The sequence below is a fragment of the Eutrema salsugineum genome, unplaced genomic scaffold (assembly GCF_000478725.1).
Source record: "Eutrema salsugineum unplaced genomic scaffold, Eutsalg1_0 scaffold_5, whole genome shotgun sequence".
Lineage (NCBI taxonomy): Eukaryota > Viridiplantae > Streptophyta > Magnoliopsida > Brassicales > Brassicaceae > Eutrema > Eutrema salsugineum.
In genome coordinates, this window is record NW_006256612.1 from 8,696,339 (window position 1) to 8,717,835 (window position 21,497).

Consider the following 21,497-nt stretch of genomic DNA (forward strand, 5'->3'; position numbering starts at 1 on the left):
CAAAGCTTAGGTTTATTTGCTTCTGTCTTCTTCTATTAATGGGATTGCAGAGCAAGGAACCACATGTGATACATGTCATTGTTTGGCTATCATGGTGATACGAAATCTGAAAAGCCTATTAAGCAAACAGGCTATAGTGCATACGGATTTAGTATTTTATTTGTTTCGACTTACACAGGTTTAGTATCTAATAAGTAAAATATCTAAATTAATAAAATTCGATTAAATTGAATTATTGGTAAAGAAATAAGAGAAAAAAAAGAGAGCCAAGGAATTAAAATAAAAAGGAAATATGAGAAAGCGAAGGTATTGATTTGTTTAAAGGAGAGCCTCTGCTACGTTTTAGGCTTTGAAGTGATACAGAAGGCATAGATTATTTTCACCATCACCATCACCATCACCGCCACTATCACCATAACCCACCACTCTTCTCTCTCTCTCTCTAGAAACAGAGTTGATTCTGTGTCTTCAATCTGTTTGCTGATATTGATGATTCACTAGCTCCTGGTTTTTGAGATTCTGTTTCACTGCTGCATTTTGGAATTTTCCGGTGAGTTTTTTTTTTCTTTTCATACACTTCTCTACTGGCTTCGGTGCTGGGATTGGATTCGATTTCGACATTCTCGTTCTGTGATTTCCTTGGATTCCCGTTTTTAGTTTCGAAATCGGAACTATATTATGCTTCTGGATTATCGAGCTCTATTTTAAAAAAAAAAATTCGCCGTCGGTGACTTTTCGTTTTCAGATTGATTTGAAACGTCGGTGAGATGGTCTCTTACTAATTTCGAGGTTTTTTGTTGCTGTTGTGCGACTTTCTCTTCTGCCATTATTTGGCTTTTAATCCTCAAGTTACTGAATTCTAGTAATGGCCTTTTTGTCGCGATTCCACCTTGAAATCGGTTTTTGGAGGTATTCGATTATTAGTTTTTTTCTACTTCTTCTTCTTCTTCTTCAAGTTTCTGTTTCATTTACAAGTGTTCAAGCTCATCGAACTTTATATTCGTTTCTGGGAAGAATACAGTTTCCCCTCCGGCTTCGTTTACGCAAGTAACCTTTTCGATTTGAAATTTGCGATCGTCCATTGCCGTTGCTCTGGATCTCTGATTTTTTCGATTTACTCGACTTCACTACTTGCTCGGAAAGTTCAAGATTATTTTCTGAAATCCGAAATTTTATATTGCAATCGTAAACTGTTTTTTTTTTTTTATTGGTTGAGAATTTGTGCCAATTTTTTTTTTCTGAAAAATGTTGAATTGTTTGTGTAGATGGATCGTAAAAGTTGGCCATGGAAGAAGAAATCGTCGGAGAAAGCAGCTACAGTGACGGAGGTTATTGACCAGGTAACTTAATTTCAACACACTTTATTTCTCATTCTTCCTTCATTAAATTCTAAGATTTGAGTTTTGATTCCGAGTTTCTTTCCCGATTATTTATTTTAAAAAAAAATTATAGGAGAATGGGAAGAAGCCGAGCTACATCCAGATATCCTCTGATCAATACTCGCATCTAAATGGTTTGAAAGAAGAAGTCAAGAAATATGAGGAACAAGTTTTGAAGCTGGAAGATCAGATAAAGGATTTGGATTCGAAGCTATCTACAGCAAATGCAGATATTACAGCCAAGGAGATTCTGGTGAAACAGCACTCCAAAGTTGCTGAAGAAGCTGTCACAGGTATGAAACAAAGTCTGATCAGAGACGAAACCGCATGCAATTTCTGTGTTTTGTTTCTTGTCTCACGTCTTTAGTTGATATATGGTTGTTTCAGGCTGGGAAAAAGCTGAAGCAGAAGCATCGGCTCTGAAAACGCATCTCGAAACTGTTACGCTCGCGAAGCTCACTGTTGAAGATCGGGCTGCGCATTTAGACGGAGCACTTAAGGAGTGTATGAGGCAGATAAGGAGTCTAAAGGAAGAAAATGAACAGAAGCTGCATGATGTTATTGTAACTAGAACCAACCAAATGGATAAGCTCAAGGCTGAATTTGAGTCCAAGATTGGAGAATTCGAGCAAGAACTACTTCGTTCTGCAGCTGAAAATGATGCCCTCTCGAGGTCACTGCAAGAGCGCTCAAACATGCTTATCAGGATAAGTGAAGAGAAATCCCAAGCAGAGTCTGAGATTGAGCATCTTAAGAACAATATAGAGTCCTGTGAAAGGGAGATTAATACTCTCAAGTATGAGACCCATGTGATTACCAAAGAGTTGGAAATCCGCAACGAGGAAAAGAATATGAGCATGAGATCTGCAGAAGCAGCAAACAAGCAGCACTTGGAAGGTGTCAAGAAAATTGCAAAGCTGGAAGCTGAATGCCAAAGATTACGGACTCTCGTGAGAAAGAAACTCCCGGGTCCTGCAGCACTTGCGCAGATGAAAATGGAGGTTGAGAGTTTAGGCAGAGACTACGGAGATCAACGACATAGGAGGTCACCGGCTAGGCCGTCTAGTCCTCTCATGTCTCCAATGTCACACATGTCTCACATGTCCGAGTTCTCGCTTGACAATATGCAAAAGTTCCATAAAGAAAACGATTTGATGACAGAGCGGTTATTGGCAATGGAAGAAGAAACTAAGATGCTGAAAGAAGCATTGGCAAAGCGGAATAGCGAGCTTCAAGTGTCGAGGAACCTCTGTGCTAAGACAGCAAACAGGCTTCAAACGTTGGAAGCTCAAATGATGAGTAAAAGTCCACCCAAGAGTGGGTTTGAAATGCCTGCTGAAATATTCTCTCGTCAAAATGCTAGCAATCCTCCTAGTATGGCTTCAATGTCTGAGGACGGGAACGAAGATGCTAGAAGCATCGCTGGGTCTTTGATGTCCGAACTCTCTCAAACCAACAAGGATAGAAACGGTGCAAAGATGAAGAAGACCGAGAGTGCTAACCAGTTGGAGCTTATGGACGATTTTCTAGAAATGGAAAAGCTAGCTTGTCAACCAAATGACTCAAACGCAAATGGTCCGACCAATCACTCAAGTGCTGATTCTGATGCTGAGATTCTACCAGCGACGAAACTGAAGAAGAGAATCTCCACTTTGCTTCAGTCTCTCCCCAAAGATGCTACCTTTGAGAAGATTTTGGCAGAGGTACAATGTGCCATTGAAGATGCAGGTGGTGTTAAGCTGCCTTCTGTTCCTCATGTTACTAATGGAAACGGTCTTACAGAAGAAAAGGAGATAACCATGTCAAATGAGACCACAGAGGAAAAAGTTAATATCGGCGAGGTAATAACCCAAGAATTGGCTCATGCTCTTTCTCAGATATACCACTTTGTTTCCTACCTTTCGAAAGAAGCAACGCCGTGTCAGGACACATTCTCCCAAAAAGTTCAGGAGTTCTCTGTCACATTCGACAGAGTATTGGGCAAGGAGAAAACTTTGGTCGACTTTCTGTTTGATCTCTCCCGAGTTTTAGTCGAAGCTAGTGAACTGAAAATAAATGTGTTGGGATTCAACACATCCGAAGTGGAGATTCACAGCCCAGATTGCATCGACAAAGTGGCTCTACCGGAAAACAAAACACTTCTTCGGAAAGATTCATCAGGTGAACATTACCAGAATGGTTGTTCTCAGAGCTCTGATTCCGAGATTCCAGATGATTGCATCGGAACATCTGGCTATGAACCCAAGCTCACGGCAGCAGCTAGTAAATTTACATCAGAAGAGTTTGAAGGATTGAGACTTGAGAAAGAAAAAGCAGAGACCAACCTTGCAAGCTGTGAAGCAGATCTTGAAGCCACCAAGTCCAAACTACAAGAAACAGAGCAACTTCTTGCTGAAGTCAAATCAGATTTGGAATCTGCTCAGAAGTCTAATGGCATGGCCGAGACACAGCTCAAATGCATGGTGGAATCATACAGATCTCTTGAAACTAGATCATCGGAGTTGGAAATCGAGCTGAGTTCTCTTAAAGGCAAAATCGAAAACTTAGAAGATGAGCTTCATGACGAGAAGGAAAATCACCGCGAGGCTTTAACCAAATGCCAAGAACTCGAGGAGCAATTACAAAGGTATATTAAACTAAATGTTACTCTCTTTTTCACCATTTAAGTCTCTGAAAATCTCTACCTTCACTTCTCTACAAAACTTCAGGAACAACCAAAGTTGCCAGACTTGTTCAGTAACTGAAGCTGATCCTAAGAGCAAACAGGTAACTTTCGATATAAATCCATATATTATCTAACGGAGACTGTGATTTTAAATCTAATGTTTTTATCTCATGTTTACAGGACAATGAACTAGCAGCTGCAGCAGAGAAGCTACAAGAGTGTCAAGAGACTATATTGCTTCTTGGGAAGCAGCTCAAATCCATGTGTCCGCAAACAGAACAGGTTGCTTCCTCTCCAAGCCAAGAACAGGACCTAAACCCTGAAGAAGACAACGAATACGCAACTTCCACAAATCCTCAAGACAGCAAATTGAGTTCGCCTTCAGAAAAGGAAACACCAACTACAATGAGATCTCCGGTAGGGACAAAACATAGACACACCAAGTCAAACTCATCATCGTCCTCGTCGGGACTTACTCCCGAGAAACACTCTAGAGGATTCAGCAGGTTCTTCTCATCTAAAGCAAAGTAAACAAAAGAACAAAAAAACGTATAAATCTAACTATGTTGTATATCGTATCTATTGCTATATATGGTTTTTTACTATGTGAGAATGTTTTTTTTTAACTTTAGTTTTTTATTCTTCTTTCTGTACTGACAACAGTTTGGTGTTGAATTCTACGGCGTGTAAATGTCATCAATCTACCCATCTCTTTTTCTCATTTATTTGTATTTTTTTTTTCTTATCTAAGGTTTCTAAAATACATACACTGATTATATACACAAAAACCCAATCTTTGAAGTTTGAAATCACACCGTTCTCCTCTTCCGTAATTGGTTAATCATGGGCCAATGCAATCTCAGTTTTAGACTTAGCCCAGCCCATTGAATTCGTCTCCAGGGCAATTTTTTTAGTGAGGCTGATGCTTATCAATCGCAACATTACTCCTATTTTCAGTCGAATCACGGTTGACATAAAGAAATCAGCATCTCTTCGAATAGCTTGTACGTGAAAGTGTGTTTTGACTCATGTATTTACTATCGACTACTAGCAACAATTTACTTGAAGTCATAAAGAAACCCAAAGTTTGAAGGCCGGGAGTTTTTTTTTTGTAAGAAAAAATCCATGGGTTTATGTGGTTGCCTATACAATCATTAAATTATTGTAAGCCCAACAATCCTAATTTGGAACATTACGGTACATTGATTAGGGTTAGGTGCAACAATCCTAATTCGGAACTGTTTTTTTCAGCAATTAAGTAGAGACAATTTAAATCATAATAAAAACTGTGTAGCTAAATCTATGCACATATAAATGTGTATGTAAATATAATTCATACAAAACATATTCCATCTGAAAATACACAATTTTGATGAGTCGGTCCGGCTCAAATAGTAGTATTTAACTATAGTTGGTAGAATATTTTCAAGAGCTGTCTTCATACCTAAATAGTAAATACAATACATACAGTCCTAATTACATGTGTTGGATGATACTCGCGTCCATAATGATTTGAAAGAAATTACAAACCATTCGGACCAATTAAACTGACAAATTAAAAGCCGCCAACGCGCGTATCTAATTTTAATTAGTTAGATTTAGAGCAACCTCAATGAACTCTTCATGGAGTTCATATCTTTTTTTATTTATTTAATTTTGAGGAATGAAAAATTTAGAACTCCATCAAATTTTTTTTTTCAAAGTTCTTTCCGGGAGTTCATTATTTTGGGGGGAAGAGAGAAATTGTTGCAGAAAAAAAACATTGCCAATAGAAAATTGCCACGTCGCTGATAAACCCTTCAAAATTAGGTTCTAAAAATCATTCCCTAAAAAAAAATTCATCAAGAAAATAAGTTTTTTGATTTTTTTTAAAATCCAAATAATAGATAAACCCAGTCTATAAACCTCTCATGATACACTATTAGAGGTGCTCTTATTTCTGAAATCGGAAAAAGTGTTTCTAATTGTCATGATACACCTCTAATTGTCATTGAAGATATTAAGATTGGTTTTGTCTTACCATTAGCCCTGCATATAATTAGTTTGCGCTGTTAATTAAGACTTGTTCAACCATAAATAGTAAAGATTCTGATTATGATGATATATTACTGTATTATATAAATCATGTTGCTTTGATGAATGTCTTTGTCGATTTTCTCTGTTTTGTTAACCATTTTTTTTCTCCATTTTGTTTTTTTTTACATCCATTAAAAATATTATGGGTTACCAGCGTACTACTTACCAACTTACCACCATATCGGCTTTTTTTTTGGGGGGGGGGGGGGGTAACAACCATATCGTATTTTTTAATAAACATTTTACGGTCACGAAGAAAAACGGCCAAGTCGATGAAAACAATTCCAATAAATTTTTATATTGACTTTTTTTTAATATATAATATTGACTTACATACGTATATTAACATACTTTCGCAGGCATCATGTACTCGTATTTGTCCACATAAACAAAGCCGTATAGAATTATTTTTTTTCCATTAAAAATTGTCGTTTTGGGAGGAGGTATAGGAAAATTGCTTTCAATAATTAGGCTACTTTTTTGAAGAATGGTTGACCTGATTACAAATCAAATGATGTTTTAGCTAATGCACATTCAGTGGCTCTCTAGTTTTCTAATCACTACGTATATATGGTCAATACACATTCATTCCCAATCAATATAGACCGTCCCATTTTTGGAGTTGAGAATCCATTGTTCATAGTATTAATACGTCGGTTTCATTTTTTTTTTTTTTAAACCATTACAAACGAGGAAGACTAATTTCATCTTTTGCAAAAAAAGGTACAATTTCAGCATTTGAAATGATTAAGGAAACAATTATGACATGTAGAATAGGATCTAGTCCTAGACTACTCCTAGTGCGTTGCTAAATTGCTATATATCACTCAAATCCCTATAATGTATGTTGCTCACAACAAAAGTTGTTGTTTACATCACCTAATTTTTATAATGCATGTGAAGGCTCTCCTATTTTTGTCAAATACTTTGAAGGCTCGCTTAGAATCTCGAGTTTTAAACTTTCAATCAGTAAATATTTTCGTGGAAATATGTTGGAAGAAAAGAAAATAAAATAAAATGAGACTTCTTATTGTAAGGTTTTAAGGAAACTCGACCGTCTGTTAAGTACGGTACGGTCGGAGAGAAGGGCATTTTCTATTTAGGTGAAAATAAATGAAAGTGCATGCGATATATTCAAAGTTTACGTTAAATCTGAGCCGTCCAAAACGTTAAAAACGTGGGCCATTACATACTATTATTGATAGTATAGGATCATAACTCCAAGACATATTGTAGGGATCTAATTTTTTCAGATTTCTAAAGTGTGGGTACCACTCGCATGTGCTCTCTCTCAGACATTGATATGACATCTCCAATATATTTTTTTAAAAGGGTAAACATTTGATCAACATACCATTTTTTTTTGGTGTCCCTTATGATACAACCGGTTACCGGTCACTTGTAAATGTTTTTACAGAATATATATATATATATACATTTCATAAGCATAGTTTTCTTTTTGTAATAAAATCTTATTTTTTTAATATTAGGTTTATCATTTTTTTTTTAAAATTAGGTTTTGTCGGTTGACTAAATTTACAGTTTATACTCGCTGAAATAATTGTGTAATCATATTAGTAATTAGGTGTTACAGAAGTTCGACGCATAAGGCCAGAGTAAAGCGCATGAGTTTTGCTGAATAATAAAATTTTATATTCTGCTACTACAAACGTGTGCTACGGACCGTGCATATATTATCCTTGTGAAAAATTCCGGAATACACATTTCAATACATTCTTAAATTTTTATATTAGGTTTCGACAGTTTTAACGGCTTACAAAACTGCCGATCCTAAAAGAAGGTATCCTTGGGACTACTTTCTTGGACGAGCTCGCATAGTAACGTTTTATTGTCTTTTCTTGAGAAACTTTTATAAAGTAAACCAATTTTACGACGAACCAAAATTCCATATTATATTATATGCAATTATCTTTATCAAAAACATATCATATGCAATTAGTCCACTTGTGGGAATGAGATGGTTTTTTTTTTTCTTCAACTGAAACAAAATGTAGACTATTATGAATAAGATATTGTAGAATATAAAATATAGATTTTTATATGCAGATTTTAACCGTTAGAAAAAAGGAGAATACATAGATAGAATGGAAAAAAACAAATTATAAGAAGAAAAAAGCATTCACTGATATAATATGATAATCACATTCACACCACCATGAGGAGAAATAATTATCAGACTATATATTTGCTTATTTCCTCTCCAAAAAATCCAAGATAATAACCAAAAACTGGTTTTATTGATCACTCTTATAGGGGTCTCAGTAGAATTAGTCTCGTTCTAATAGAAACACTAACCCAATTTTAATTACCCAAAGCTAAACAACGCTTATTGCTCTAAAAATAAAAACTACTAAAAACCAAAAACCCTAAATAAATGTTGATCTGAGCATGGAGGTGACGAGAGATTTGAAAGCTACTTCTTCACAAGGAATGGTGAGACCCATGTCGTGATCGAAGCCAAACTCTTCCTCAGCTTGTTGTAGAAGAAGCTGAAACTCGGCTCGGGTCAAAAATGAAATGGGCAAAACGTACCTGACCCGACTCTCCCCTACGTAGACCACGAAATGACCTTTGGGCACGTCTAGAGGAAGATATTCTCCATCCTGGTCATGTTCGTCGTTATATTCACTGCTCTGTTTCTTTCCCAAACTTGAGCATCTCTTCAAGATTTGCTTTATCATGGTCGTTTGTGGTAGCTTGGTTCGGTTTTTTATCGCCATTGTCTTTATACTCTCGGGAATGAAGTGGGTTTTTCTTTGATTTGAAAAACAATTTCGAGATTTCTTTATTTCGTGTTTGATTTTTTTTTCGGTTTTTTTCTTCCAACTCTTTAGCTTCTTATTGTGTGTGGCTTTAGGGGTGAGGAGAGAGTGAGGAAGGGTTTGTTGAGTTGTGGTTTTGGGGTATTTATGGATGATTTCATCAAAAACACACAGAGAGATGCCTATAATTTTTTTTTTTTTTGGTAAAAGAGATACATATAAAGTTCCATACGTAAATTTATATACTTGGTGAAAAAGGTATATACCAATACCATTATACCATTCTATGAAATCAGGAAATTTTGTGACGGGTCTAAAAGTCGCAAGACAGGTCCTATTTTTAACTATCGGACTGGTCAGTTTTGTAAGGTTTTGAAACAAAGAAATATCATGTAATATATATGTAAGCGAATCAGATCCGTCAAATCTTTTCTTTTTTTTTTTTTTTTTGCAGAATCTAGCAGATTAATCGCTTGTTGGCTCGTAGCCTTGAATTATCTGTACGTGGTTGGACCAAACCGAAGTCAAACATAATAAGGAATAAAATTGAAATGATTCATGGAATCTTGTAAAATCAAGTTTGGATGGATTATCAATATTCACATCGCAACAATACTAAACAAATTGTACATTATATATACAACTATTAAGCCTGAAAACTTTCAATAAAAAAAAACTATTTTTAACCATGTACATATATGCACATATGATAAACTTATTACATAAAGAGAGGTGATTTTGAGGTGTGGGGTAAAGTAAGATGTGTTTGTCTCGATATATGAAGAGTGTTTCTGATACGGAATAGATATTGTTGTACGTTGTTTATTTATTTGTCAATTTGTTGTACGTTTAGTGTTTTCTAAGTTAAATATATATATTAAATTAGTCCCGGAATTGAGAGAACCTGGAAACTAGAAAGCGACTTCTGGTTCATCTTGTTTAGCTCGAAAAAGATAACAAATGTAAAATGTTACACAATTTTGGTGATGGAGATTAATGGCACAAATTAGTTGCAGTAGAGGCATGTATCTAACTTTCAAATTGGATCCAAAGTTGTAAATCTTCTAACTAACTTTCGGGTCACACAATAAACTGCTCTAATTATATTATCAACATATATACTGAACACACGTTTTTAATATGCAAATGAGTTTTTTTTGTTAAATAATATACAGTAGCTGCAAAGTAAGACACATGCACAGTTTCGTATGATTTTTTTTTATATAAAGAATAATTACAAGTTTATGAATGAATGAGTGAGGCATTTCCAGGATCCAATTAATGATATAGAAAAAGCCAAATAATCAGGATATATCACAACCTAATCATATGAGAATTTTGAAACATTTACTATATAATTGTTTGTTTATTTTCATGTCTACAAATAGTACACGATGGAACAAACAACAAAACAAAACTCGACGTACGTAGTTTTCTATAAGAAAAGAGTATTTAAAAATATAGGAATGCGATAAACTAACGTAACTAATTATGCAGAGAGTCAGAAACGCACAAATAGTGGAACCATGACGTATTTGTTTTGTATTTTCAACTTCAGCATCCATAAGCTGAGACTAATTGAAGATTAGTAACAAAAACGGTAGAGTCTCGATGAGATCGCAATAAGGACAATTTAATGAAAACGTCAAGGACTAAGGACAGTACCCTAACCAATTAAGGCTTCCTCAATTAATATGCCTGCCACGATGCACATGGACGTCGCAAAACCCATCCCATTTATTTGTCTAGTAGTATAATTTTTATTTATTTGTTTTGGGAATTGGGAGATTCATGTTAAATCCAAAATTGTTTCCAAAATAAATAGCCGCCATATAAAAGACTCATGAAAGATATAGATGAAATTAACAAAACTCGATGTTAAGTCGACCAAAAGATACGATGACCAATAACCATATAGTTTATGATTGACTGATAATTATCGATGTTTTCAGTATAGGTAGTTAATTTCTTATTCATTTTATTTAATTTAAGAAAAAAAAATAGTTATATATATTACCCTTTGTTGCGTTTAGTGGTTCATTGTATAACATGATCAGTCTCTGTTAGGTCGTCTGCATCGCGCGCGTAAATGTGAGGTAAGGTAAGAGCCTAAGATGCAAATAATGTAATCGTTGTAGTTTACTAGTTTCGTTTATGTGTTAGTAATTAAAAACCAATCACAACTCTATTTTATAATTTGAATGAATGAACGCAGGCTCCAGTGTACGTTAGTAAATATGGAGTGATATAGCATCGACGGTAAAACCAAAAAAGATTTCGATATCAATCAGTATCTTTTCACCATTTAATGGATTCCACAAAATTTTCAAAGGAAAACGCTTACGTGCAACACAAGTGTCTAACTTATGATATAGCCCAATTCGTTACAGGGCTTAGCAGACAATTTTTGATATAAGCCGGCAAAACATTGTCAAAGAGTACGAAAAAACTTTAAACATTGTTAAAGGCTTGGGATACATCTCTATTATGGGCCTCTGCCAAGGTCTGCTCAACGAGGTTTGATTCTCAAGTCTCTTGCGAGGAAGTTTCCTCTTGACACAAGCGTTGATTTGGATGATATAGCGAGAATGGAGCCTTGTGAGAATCTTATTGGAGCTGATCTTGAATCTTTGCTTCAAGCAGCTTGTATTGCGGCTTGATGCGGTGAGAGAGACTCAGGATGAACAAGACATCCATTGATACAAGATTTTTCTTTCTTTTTTTTTTTCCCGGGAAATATGGTTAAAGAACATTTTTGGATGTATACACATCATTATTGGAACGGAAATTTGACATATGTTGCAACTAAGTAGCGATATTCATGTTCTTTTAAAAACAATGCTCCTTTTCTCTATTTGGAATTTTAAGACAACTGATTTACAGTAACCGAACTAAACCCACAAACATCCGAATTGGATCAAGAAGACAGAAGAAAAAAAAAAATGTCACACACAGTTCTTTAAAGAATCTCCAGCACCCTGAAAGAAGAAGGAAGAAAGCACAAAATCCGCAATAAAGATTCCGACAAGAGACATGACAACTGCAGAGGTTGTAGATTCTCCAACACCTTTAGCACCTCCCGTAGTGGTAACTCCCCAAGAACAGCTAATCACCGATATTATAGCTCCAAACACCTGAGATTTTATCATGGCACTCACAATGTCCCATGGTCTAAGCGCCCTGTGAGCCGAGTCCATGATTATGTTGATGCTAATGCCATAAACCGCATCAGAGAGAAGAGCGCTAGAAGCCATCCCGACAGTGAAACACATGAGTGTCAGAAACGGTAGAGCAAGGCACGAGGCGATGACTCTTGGTGTGATCAGATAATCAATTGGGTCTGCTCCTAAAACACGGAGTGTATCGGTTTGCTCTGAGACTTGCATCGTCCCTAGTTCAGCTGCAAATGCGCTTCCCATTCGTCCGGCAACAACAATCGATGTGATGACTGGACTCAGCTCTCTAGAGAAGGCTAGAGCCAAGACGCCTCCTATGGATCTGTTTAGACCTAGTCTAGTGAATTCTCTAACGAACTGGATTGTGAAAGCCATGCCAACAAATGTAGAAGTCAAAAGGCAAACCCCTAGAGATCTCGGTCCTGTTCTCTCCAGCTGTTGAAGAGTGTTTCTCCAGTGAATCTTACCTTTGAGAATCCGCAGAATGACTTGTCCTGCTATGATTGGAACCGATAAACCTCTCCATATGTATTGAGAAGGTGACCATTTGCTGAACGGAAGCTCAGGTTCTGGAGTTGGCGCGCTGTTTTCAGAGGAGGTTTCTTCCATCATAGACATGGATGGGTGACCGTCATTAGCATTCAAGCTCACATATAATCTGCTTTCTCGTCTAAGATTCGAAATCCTCAAAGACAGTGTTTTTCCAATGAACTCAGCTTTAAAAGCTTTTGGGGTCTTAAAACCGATCAAAGAAGCATCACTCCTTGGAAAAGTTCTGCAAAAGTATCCAATACAAAATCTTGGAATCAATCTGACAATGAAGCAAATGAGAAAGCTTTAAGCTTATGACTACAAAAGTACCTATGAGGGAAACTCAACGATTGATGGATACAACAAGTCTGCATCATTGTAGGTCGAGTTCTTCTTTAGAAGTTCACTGACTCAGTTCCAGCTCTAAGCTAGATAGTCAACAGTATTCAAGGCAACACGCATAACACGATTAGCCTGTCAATAAGCGAGATTTAACAGCTTTTAATCCCACGAAATGCCAATTAAAAAAGAAAAACCCAGACAATCAATAGATAGGAAACAACAGATTTTGCATAACGTCAAGGAGATCCAAATCGCTGCACCGATTCCATAACTATGTTCCGCTTCCTAAACAATCAATCAATCTATAAAGCAGTCAATTTCGTATCCAATCTATAACTATACGATTACTACAGGTACAATTTCTACAGTCGAACGGGAACAACAATTAGGTTTTATCAGTCTTCTTACTTCGAGATCTCGACACAGTCACACAAACCTTGAAAAGAGCAGCTATCACTAGAAAAGGTAGCATATATATCAATAAGAGATTCAAGAAAACTTACGGGTTTAGATACGAAAGCAAGCTAGAAAGATCGAAGAAACTCGCTTGACAGGATTCATTGAAAGAGAAAGTAACACAGAGCCAACACGAACCAACAAACAACTAACTGTAGCAATGGCAAAAGGAAATAGCTAACAAAACCTGGGCCCTAAAGCCCAATATATTTTACAGTTAAAGCCTGGGCATATGGGTTCACTGGTATATAACACTAACACATATCATCTCTTTTTTGTATATGAATATTAAACATGTATCATGCATGTAACCAATATCGAAAGCTAGTATATATATATACACACATATATATAGGTGTGTGTGAAAAGGGAAAATGGTGGTGGTCACGTGAGAGTGAGTCTTTGTAACCTTTGCGGAGACAACAACGTTATCTTTTTCTTCAGCCGGTCCGTTCTTTAAAGGCACACTCTGTATAATATACGCCTATATACGTTTTCTATATTGACACTTACCCTACTCTACACTACAAACCAAAAAACTACTTCTCATACAAAAAAAGTGATTCTATATAAAAATTGAGGTCTATATTTTGATTCATATATATATATATATATATATATAAAAGGAAAAGGGTGTCATACTTTATACTTAAATACGTACATTTACATACGTATAGGGAGATATGTATAACAATATAGAGAATTAGAAAGCATATAATGTGATGCATGTGCATGGGATGGGCAGATGGGGCCCGCGGGCTGGAGAAGGCCCATAAAGTTAAAAGAAGATGAGAGGACCACGTGGCAGGGGGGCTAGCTAGTTCTACAAGTGGAGTGGATACTAAGAAGTAAGAAAGTAGGAATGAGATGAATCTCGTGATATTGCACTGTTTCTACTATTGGCAATGCAGTGTTGCTTTCATCTAGGGTTTCAGAGCTAGCCCTCTTCCTTTTTTTTTTCTTTTCTTTTTGTTTGTTCAGTTTGCTTTTCTCACCTATCCAACCACACCACTTATGTTCCCTTGGCTTCCGCTTCTATTTTTAAGAGATCTTTTGTTAAACTTCGTATAACCTAAGTTAAGGAATTACATTTTTCTTAATTAATATTTATATTTGGAACCTATGGTTTTTGTCTTTTTCTTATTTCATGTTTTTATCTAGCGAATGATTTCTAGAGAGAGTCTCTTCTCCTCAACATAGTGTTTGGATTCGAAGTTTGGATCTGATGATAGCATCAAAACATTAGCAATATTCAAGTTGATAGCTAATCGTGTTTGAGTATAAAGAAAACTGAAATTTCTTCCTTTTTCTGGAAACTAAAATGATCATTTAACATTTTTTCATACAATGTGTATAATTTAGTTGTGACCAATTTTTGTAAGTATTGCGTGTATTTACATAATATATACTAATAAAGTTTGCATATCTTAACTTTAGCAAGAAGCTTTGAGTCACTTCCTTCCTTTATTCAACAAGACAAAAAGCCATTCCTGGCGGAAAGAGCATGCTGCATATTTATCACATAGCTTTAAGCTGATGGTCACAGAGGAATGTGGAACCTTGATCAATCTTATGTTAAATTTCACAAAACCTACATTTCTATATTTTCTTTTAATTACATATCATACGGTACTGCTTGAGGTTTTTCCTTCTTTGTTAACTCGGTACTGAATTCATTCTCAATATTGCTTTTTCATCTCTAAATCAATCTCTTTATCCTCCTATTTTGTAACCTCATAAAGCCACAAACAACAGCACAGTTAAATGTTTTCATCATTAATAGTTTAATACTAGCCAACTAACCCAAAATATATATATATATATATATATAAAACAATAACCCAAAGAAAGAAAGCATGTATATAGTATATACTAGCTAGCAAGGTTAATGATTGACTTCTAGTTTTAACTTTAAGCGAGAGGTAGAGAGATGAAGCGAAAGGTAAGCACACGGCTCGAGAGTGAAAGACAGAGACATAATAATTGGGATTTCTCTTGTTCTGTAAATTTCCCCAAACAAGTCATGCACCACTCCTCAGTCCTCACTCTCTACTTGCCTTTATGTATGTATATTGATAAATCATATAGTAATTCATGTTCCAATAATCATATAGTAAGGCCATTTAACAAAAATAAAATATAAAATAATTAGTCATTTATAGTTTTTTTGTTACAATAATCATTTATAGTTTTAACCACTAAACATCGCCGTATAGTTATATGCTATTCCATCAGCAATTATTATTTTAGAGCACGCAATGCAATATAATAAAATAATATAAATTGTCACGAAAGATCATATTCGTGCCGTTGAAAGAAAAAAAAATGTGTAATCACGAAGATCCGTAGTCATCAAAGTTTAATCGTGAAGATCGGTAATTATCACAGTAAGGAATGCATGACTTATTGACTTTAATTTAGATAAGGTAGTACGTACTAATATTATATACTATTATTTGTGTAAATTAAAAACACAGACAAAATACTTATTATTTAGTCTACAAGAAAAAAAATACAAAATTAATATCCCAAATTATACACACAACTTTACAATCGTACAAAATAAAATATATTACTAATTACTAATTAGTAATCCCTTCCATTTAAGCGTAATCGTTGCTAACTCATAACCCATAGCCATAGTCGGATATTTTTGATTTCAGTTATAGTGTATTTATTTTAAATTTGTTTGGACATTACATTAAATTTTGGCTATCTAACAACGAGTTATCTATGAATCTAGAAACGATATAATTTTTTGGGCTCAGATACGCACATTCGTCATTCGGATGTATATAATATAACTATTGACATTTGACGCAAGACTTAAAAAATAACCTTAGACTTTAATTAAATTAGTACCAGATGACGCTAAATTTCTAGTTAACATTAAACTGCGCCGCTAAATCACGCGGTTCCACGTGATCAAAGTACCCGGAGTGGATTTGCTTGTTTGGTCTCACTCTCACGCCAATCAAAAGGTGTCTGTTTAACTATTTTCTTCAATAGTTTATAGACCTATGATATGGCCCGGGATTACGTAATTATACGAATTGAATCAATGGACTCACGGATTTAACTCACTATAATTATTATATGTCAATTTTACATTTTTATGTTTTAGAAAGTAAAACCTTGAACCATTTCATGGAGTGGTTCCGTTGGAGAACGAAGTGGATCCTATCCATCCATTAGTTGCTAATTATTACCCGTGAGGCCGTGACCTAAAATTTAGACTGTAGGGTTTGCTGTCAAGCAAATATCCATTAGAAATATGTACATCAAATCCATTAGAAATATATATGTACATTAATATAATTATTTTGTCTAACCGCAATTTCACCTAATAGTTTCAATTATGAAAATCTGTTAAAGTCTTGTTATAATGATGATGGTTACTGGTTGCATTCTATTATGATAAGCTCATGAACGGCTATACTTAAACACCGCAATATAGAGATGTTAGATGATTTGCTGTAATTTTTGTTAAAGATTCAAGTTAACGGTTTGAAACATAAAGTAAGGAAACATGTGAAAAATAATAATCTTAGTAACGTACCAAAATGATCGAAGGTAATTATATTTCTAATTTACTCTATCTTTATTTTATGGTTAAGTACGTAGCCAAAAAAAAAAAAAGGTTAAGTACGTAACCCTTTATCTTAACCAAATACTGTAGTACTATCTTTGCGGCGTCTTTTCTTGAGCAATTGAATCAATCAAGTTATTAAAATAAAACCGCACGAGGTAACAGGATAAACATTCCATCACATCGGCTAAGTTATGTCAATGACCGCTATTGTATTTCCGACTTATAGTTTGTTCTTTGTTAAAGCGAGGAATCACAGAAATGTTTTTAGCTATTAGCTAAAGAAACAAAGCATTTGTGTAGTCAACTAACAGATACTCTCTCTGTTCAGAATTATTTGATGTTTAAGGTTTTTGCACACAGTTTAAGGATTCATTTAATTTTTATTTTTCCTATACTAAAAATATTATTTATAATTCATTTAAATATCATTCAGCCAATAAGAAAACAATCTGCAGAATATAAAATATCAAAAACTATAAAAATTCATTAAATTTTGAACAAAAAAAACCTTCTAAAACATCAAATAATTCTGAACAGAGAAAGTACTTGTTTTATTAGTTAAACAGAAATTTCGAGATTTACGATAAACAGATACTTGTTTTATTAGTTAAACTAAAGTAAATTTTATTTTATATTACCGACAATCGAGATCATTAATTCATTACTAGCAATAAAAAAAATAGTTAAAAGTAATAATCTGGAAAACAATGGAAACAAAAAAGGGTAAAAGAAAGCAAAAGGAAAATAGGGCAAGTGCGAATACGTATCTTCGGCCACGGCTCCGTATACGCTTCTAAGAAAGAATCAACGGCATCGGTGTGAGCTATTTTTATTCGTGGTTTTTGTTTCATTATTACCGTTTAGTTACTGTATTGCTCTTCGTTGTTCTAATAAGATTTATGACACACGTACAACTCTGACGTGTTGTAAATTACATCTAGTCTTGATTATCACTTCCTATCTGACTATAATTTATAATATTTTGGATTTTGAACTATAGTTTACAAGAAAAATTTATTATTATATTTGATATATATGAGGGCCTCGTCATTTATAATCAATTTTACAATTTATATTGATTTGAATTTATTATTAAGACACTATTCGAGACAAAGATAAAAAGCGTAGGAGTTACTAGGATCCCAATATGTAAACCGAATGATTACCCTAGAAGAATTTACTTTAAAAATAGCGTCTAATAATAGTCCCGGAAAACAAAACAAAACAAAAATATATAGCGTATTTGTTCATCATATAAAATTTATTATTGTGTGTTATTTATTGTGATGGGGATTCATTGAAACTGGAAGACAACTGTAGAGAAAGTGCCCCATAGAAGAAGATCTTCATAGTACTCTCCATCTCTTAACTCTCTCTCTCTCTCTCCACAGAGAAAACCAGCAGAAGCAGTAAATTGCTCGAGTTCTTGATGAAAGAGACAGAGAGAAAATGCCTTAAAGGGTTTGAAGTGAAGCAATAAAGATTGGCGGCGTTTGCAGCAGTTTACTTAAATTTCCTCACCATCATTACTCTTTCATCTGCTCCCAAATCTGCTCCTTTCAGATACCAAACACATCTCCACGTCTAGAAATTTAAATGAGCTAGCGAGCAAAAAAAAAAACAAGGTAAACTCGAATCTCCATTAGTAAATTATTCAAAACCCCAAAATAATCTAATAAATATTCTCTTTTTATTTTTGTGAAGAAATGGCTGGATTGTTCTATCTAGGAGGGAGAGAAGACAGCAAACAAGATCTTCATCATCAAAACAAGGATAATAGTGAAGACAAGAGCAATAACTATCTTTATCTATACAAAGACGAGATCTACAACAACAACAAGGGTTTTGAGATTTGGCCACCTCAATATTTTCAACACCAACAACAACAAAGTCCTGTGGCTCCTACAACAAATTTCTACTCTTTTGGTATGGTCCCAAGTGGTGGCAGCAATAACAATAACCGGGGTACTAATCGGAGTTTGTACTTCAACGTTGTCTCCGATCATGAACCGGTGAGATCCGCTACGGGAGGGTTTACTGTAACAAGGCAAGGAAGCATGAATTGCCAAGACTGTGGGAATCAAGCCAAGAAAGATTGTCCTCATATGAGATGCCGTACTTGTTGTAAGAGCCGAGGGTTTGATTGCCAAACCCACGTGAAGAGCACATGGGTCCCGGCTGCTAAACGCCGTGAGAGACAAGCTCAACTTACTGGTTTGCCATCTAAGCGGAGCAGAGAAGCTAGCTCAGGCGGTGGTGATGATGATGATGATGACAGAGACAATGGAAATAGAGGTCAAGGCGGTGGTAGTGGCTCGGCTTTTGCTTGCACTCGTGTGGTTAATGCTAGCTCTTCAGGTATAATCAATTAACCTAACTTGATTGATCGATCTTTAGTGGAGAATTTTGCAAGATCCAAAACTTTTTTGGGATCATAAGAAGATCTGAGGATTGAAATGTCCACTGGATTTTGCTGCTCTTTGATTTTCATGATGTCTTTTTTTCAGTCACTGTTCTTGGGTAAACCTGACGATACAAAGGGCTTAATCGATTTCATGAATCTTTACTTCAACCCACTATCAACGATAGGTGTTTATTCAATGTGTGACAACTTTTATACATATAAAAATAAACAAAGCTTTTATTATTCAAATCAAACCTTTAATGTTATAAAAAAACAAATGTTAGGTTTTCTTTATAAAGTTTTGGTTAAAACTTCGATTATATGATTCAAGAACCGTGATTCAAGAACCGATATACTCTAATTTATAAACAAATTATAGGTCTTCTTTTGATTTTGTTGTTCACTTTCTTTAAATGAAATTAGGGTTAGAGAGTAGTCACTTACCGCCGGAGATGAGTTTACCGGCGGTTTTCCAGTGTATGAGAGTCAGCTCAATCGACGATGAAGACGAAGAGTATGCATATCAAACGGCTGTGAGCATCGGAGGACACGTGTTCAAAGGCATTCTCTACGACCAAGGTCCATCAGATCACCGCTACAGCTCAAGCCCCACAGCCACAGCCACCGAGACTTCTCAACACCACCTTAACCTCTTGGCCTCAACCGCTTCAGCCGCCACTACAACCGCCGTGACCGCGAGTAATATTAATAACGCAACGATTGACCCTTCCTCGCTTTACACTGCGGCGACGACTCCGTTCAACGCTTTTGTCGCCGCCGGTACGCCTTTCTTTGCACCTCCTAGGTCTTGAGATTGAAGCATTTTAAATGTGAAATCTGATTAAAATTATTAGTACTTTTATTATTCAGTGAACTACGAGTACGAAAAATGATTAATTCGAGGGTTTTGTTGTTGTCGGACAATATGGTAACTTTGGTACCTAGCTAGGGTTTGAAGTACTGATTAACATGCACATCGTACGTTTTCTAGAGATAAATGAGAGATTATTAATAACTATATTTTTCTGGGAGAAAGGAGAGAGATTATTACGATTAAGTTAATGTCAGAGTTTCATGTTTGATCTTCAGCTTGTTCTTTTTAATGTTTTGATCTTCCCAATGCGATCGACATAACTCCTTTGTTTTTTTTTTTAAAAGATTTTTTATTGTATACTCTCTTTTTTTTTTTTTTTTCTTCTTTCAAAGTTAGATCTTTTGTGGATTAATAGTGGATTAGCTTTCTGGCTGGTGTTGAACTCGAAGCTGCTTTTTCCCAGTTTATCCGTTTGCTTGCCGGATCTAAACAGGACTTAACTAGGTTTCGTGTTCAGTTGAGCAAACAATTTCAAATCTACTTATATAAAAGTAAAACTTTCATGCTACCCGGCCAATCCAACTTCCGCAGAGTCAAACAGTAGAAACCATCACTATTTTTCATTTCCTTTTGACAATAACAAACCAAATTGTACATGCTTACATTTATACAATATAAAGACTTTTATTATAAAATCAGGAAAAGTCACCCGCGAGTGAATTAAATTATATAAACGCAGTCATATCGTTCTATGGATTGTATTAGATAAAAAATTATAGTTTAGCTATGAATCTAGGTTTATTTGCACCAAAAAAAACTTTTGAATTTTCAACTGTCGGCATACTCAAACCCTAAAACGAGCTTCTTGAATTTGACCCCCCCAAAAACGAGCTTCTTGAGTTTCAATGCATGAGAGGCGGTTACCTGATCAAATTAAATTAAGTTCTTTCCAGTAATTGGATAAATACACTGTCGAAGAAGTTTTGCTGTCTGGTTCGCTTATCTAAAAGTTGTCCATCGTTATCACATGGAGATGACGACTTATTGTGGAAGATCGGACGTTAGCGTTAATTGCTGTGAAGAAAAACCATCAAAATGATTTATGAGGACAATACATTACATGTGATTTGTATAAAAAAATATTTTAGACCAACTTTTTTTCTTCCTATGACTCGTAATAATTAATACTGGGTCAGCTGCATTTGTTTATTTTATTCGCACTTAATTAATTTGCTCTTTTTTAATTTAGTGTCTCCTGAAATTTTTTAATATATGTTTA

At 35.2% G+C, this 21,497-nt stretch overlaps 4 protein-coding genes across 5 annotated transcripts; 2 read left to right on the plus strand and 2 right to left on the minus strand.

The window, feature by feature from the left end:
* The first annotated feature begins 339 nt into the window (after positions 1–339).
* Positions 340–4,751, plus strand: LOC18992945 (filament-like plant protein 4). The gene is made up of 6 exons (XM_006416397.2): positions 340–550; positions 1,266–1,340; positions 1,453–1,672; positions 1,767–4,005; positions 4,088–4,145; positions 4,225–4,751. The coding sequence occupies exons 2-6, from the start codon at positions 1,266–1,268 to the stop codon at positions 4,573–4,575; spliced, it is 2,943 nt and encodes a 980-aa protein (XP_006416460.1). The 5' UTR covers positions 340–550; the 3' UTR covers positions 4,576–4,751.
* A 3,455-nt stretch (positions 4,752–8,206) lies between these two features.
* On the minus strand, positions 8,207–9,000 carry LOC18992946 (auxin-responsive protein SAUR50). The gene has a single exon (XM_006416398.2). It carries the CDS (start codon positions 8,859–8,861, stop codon positions 8,508–8,510), a length of 354 nt encoding a protein of 117 aa, XP_006416461.1. The 5' UTR covers positions 8,862–9,000; the 3' UTR covers positions 8,207–8,507.
* A 2,679-nt stretch (positions 9,001–11,679) lies between these two features.
* On the minus strand, positions 11,680–13,550 carry LOC18992947 (protein TRIGALACTOSYLDIACYLGLYCEROL 1, chloroplastic). 2 transcript variants are annotated; one of them, XM_006416399.2, is made up of 3 exons: positions 13,456–13,550; positions 12,941–13,084; positions 11,680–12,854 (listed from the first exon to the last, which is right to left on the minus strand). In XM_006416399.2, exons 2-3 carry the CDS (start codon positions 12,985–12,987, stop codon positions 11,849–11,851), a joined length of 1,053 nt encoding a protein of 350 aa, XP_006416462.1. In that variant the 5' UTR covers positions 12,988–13,084; positions 13,456–13,550; the 3' UTR covers positions 11,680–11,848. The 2 variants fall into 2 exon arrangements, with proteins under 2 accessions (XP_006416462.1, XP_024008935.1); XM_024153167.1 differs by lacking the exon at positions 13,456–13,550 and adding an exon at positions 13,361–13,405.
* A 5,041-nt stretch (positions 13,551–18,591) lies between these two features.
* LOC18992948 (protein SHI RELATED SEQUENCE 7) lies at positions 18,592–20,242 on the plus strand. Its single transcript, XM_006416400.2, has 3 exons — positions 18,592–18,625; positions 18,705–19,358; positions 19,828–20,242. The coding sequence occupies exons 2-3, from the start codon at positions 18,707–18,709 to the stop codon at positions 20,214–20,216; spliced, it is 1,041 nt and encodes a 346-aa protein (XP_006416463.1). The 5' UTR covers positions 18,592–18,625; positions 18,705–18,706; the 3' UTR covers positions 20,217–20,242.
* The last annotated feature ends 1,255 nt before the right edge of the window (positions 20,243–21,497 follow it).

What these genes read in the sequence shown, in the direction of transcription:
- LOC18992945 (XM_006416397.2), top strand. Translation starts at nt 1,266, where the DNA reads ATGGATCGTAAAAGTTGGCCATGGAAGAAGAAATCGTCGGAGAAAGCA. An exon ending in TGACGGAGGTTATTGACCAG is followed by an intron (nt 1,341 to 1,452) that starts GTAACTTAATTT and finishes AAAAAATTATAG; the next exon opens with GAGAATGGGAAGAAGCCGAG. An exon ending in CTCGAGGAGCAATTACAAAG is followed by an intron (nt 4,006 to 4,087) that starts GTATATTAAACT and finishes ACAAAACTTCAG; the next exon opens with GAACAACCAAAGTTGCCAGA.
- LOC18992946 (XM_006416398.2), bottom strand. Translation starts at nt 8,861, where the DNA reads ATGGCGATAAAAAACCGAACCAAGCTACCACAAACGACCATGATAAAG.
- LOC18992947 (XM_006416399.2), bottom strand. Translation starts at nt 12,987, where the DNA reads ATGATGCAGACTTGTTGTATCCATCAATCGTTGAGTTTCCCTCATAG. An exon ending in TCGTTGAGTTTCCCTCATAG is followed by an intron (nt 12,855 to 12,940) that starts GTACTTTTGTAG and finishes ATACTTTTGCAG; the next exon opens with AACTTTTCCAAGGAGTGATG.
- LOC18992948 (XM_006416400.2), top strand. Translation starts at nt 18,707, where the DNA reads ATGGCTGGATTGTTCTATCTAGGAGGGAGAGAAGACAGCAAACAAGAT. An exon ending in GGTTAATGCTAGCTCTTCAG is followed by an intron (nt 19,359 to 19,827) that starts GTATAATCAATT and finishes AAATGAAATTAG; the next exon opens with GGTTAGAGAGTAGTCACTTA.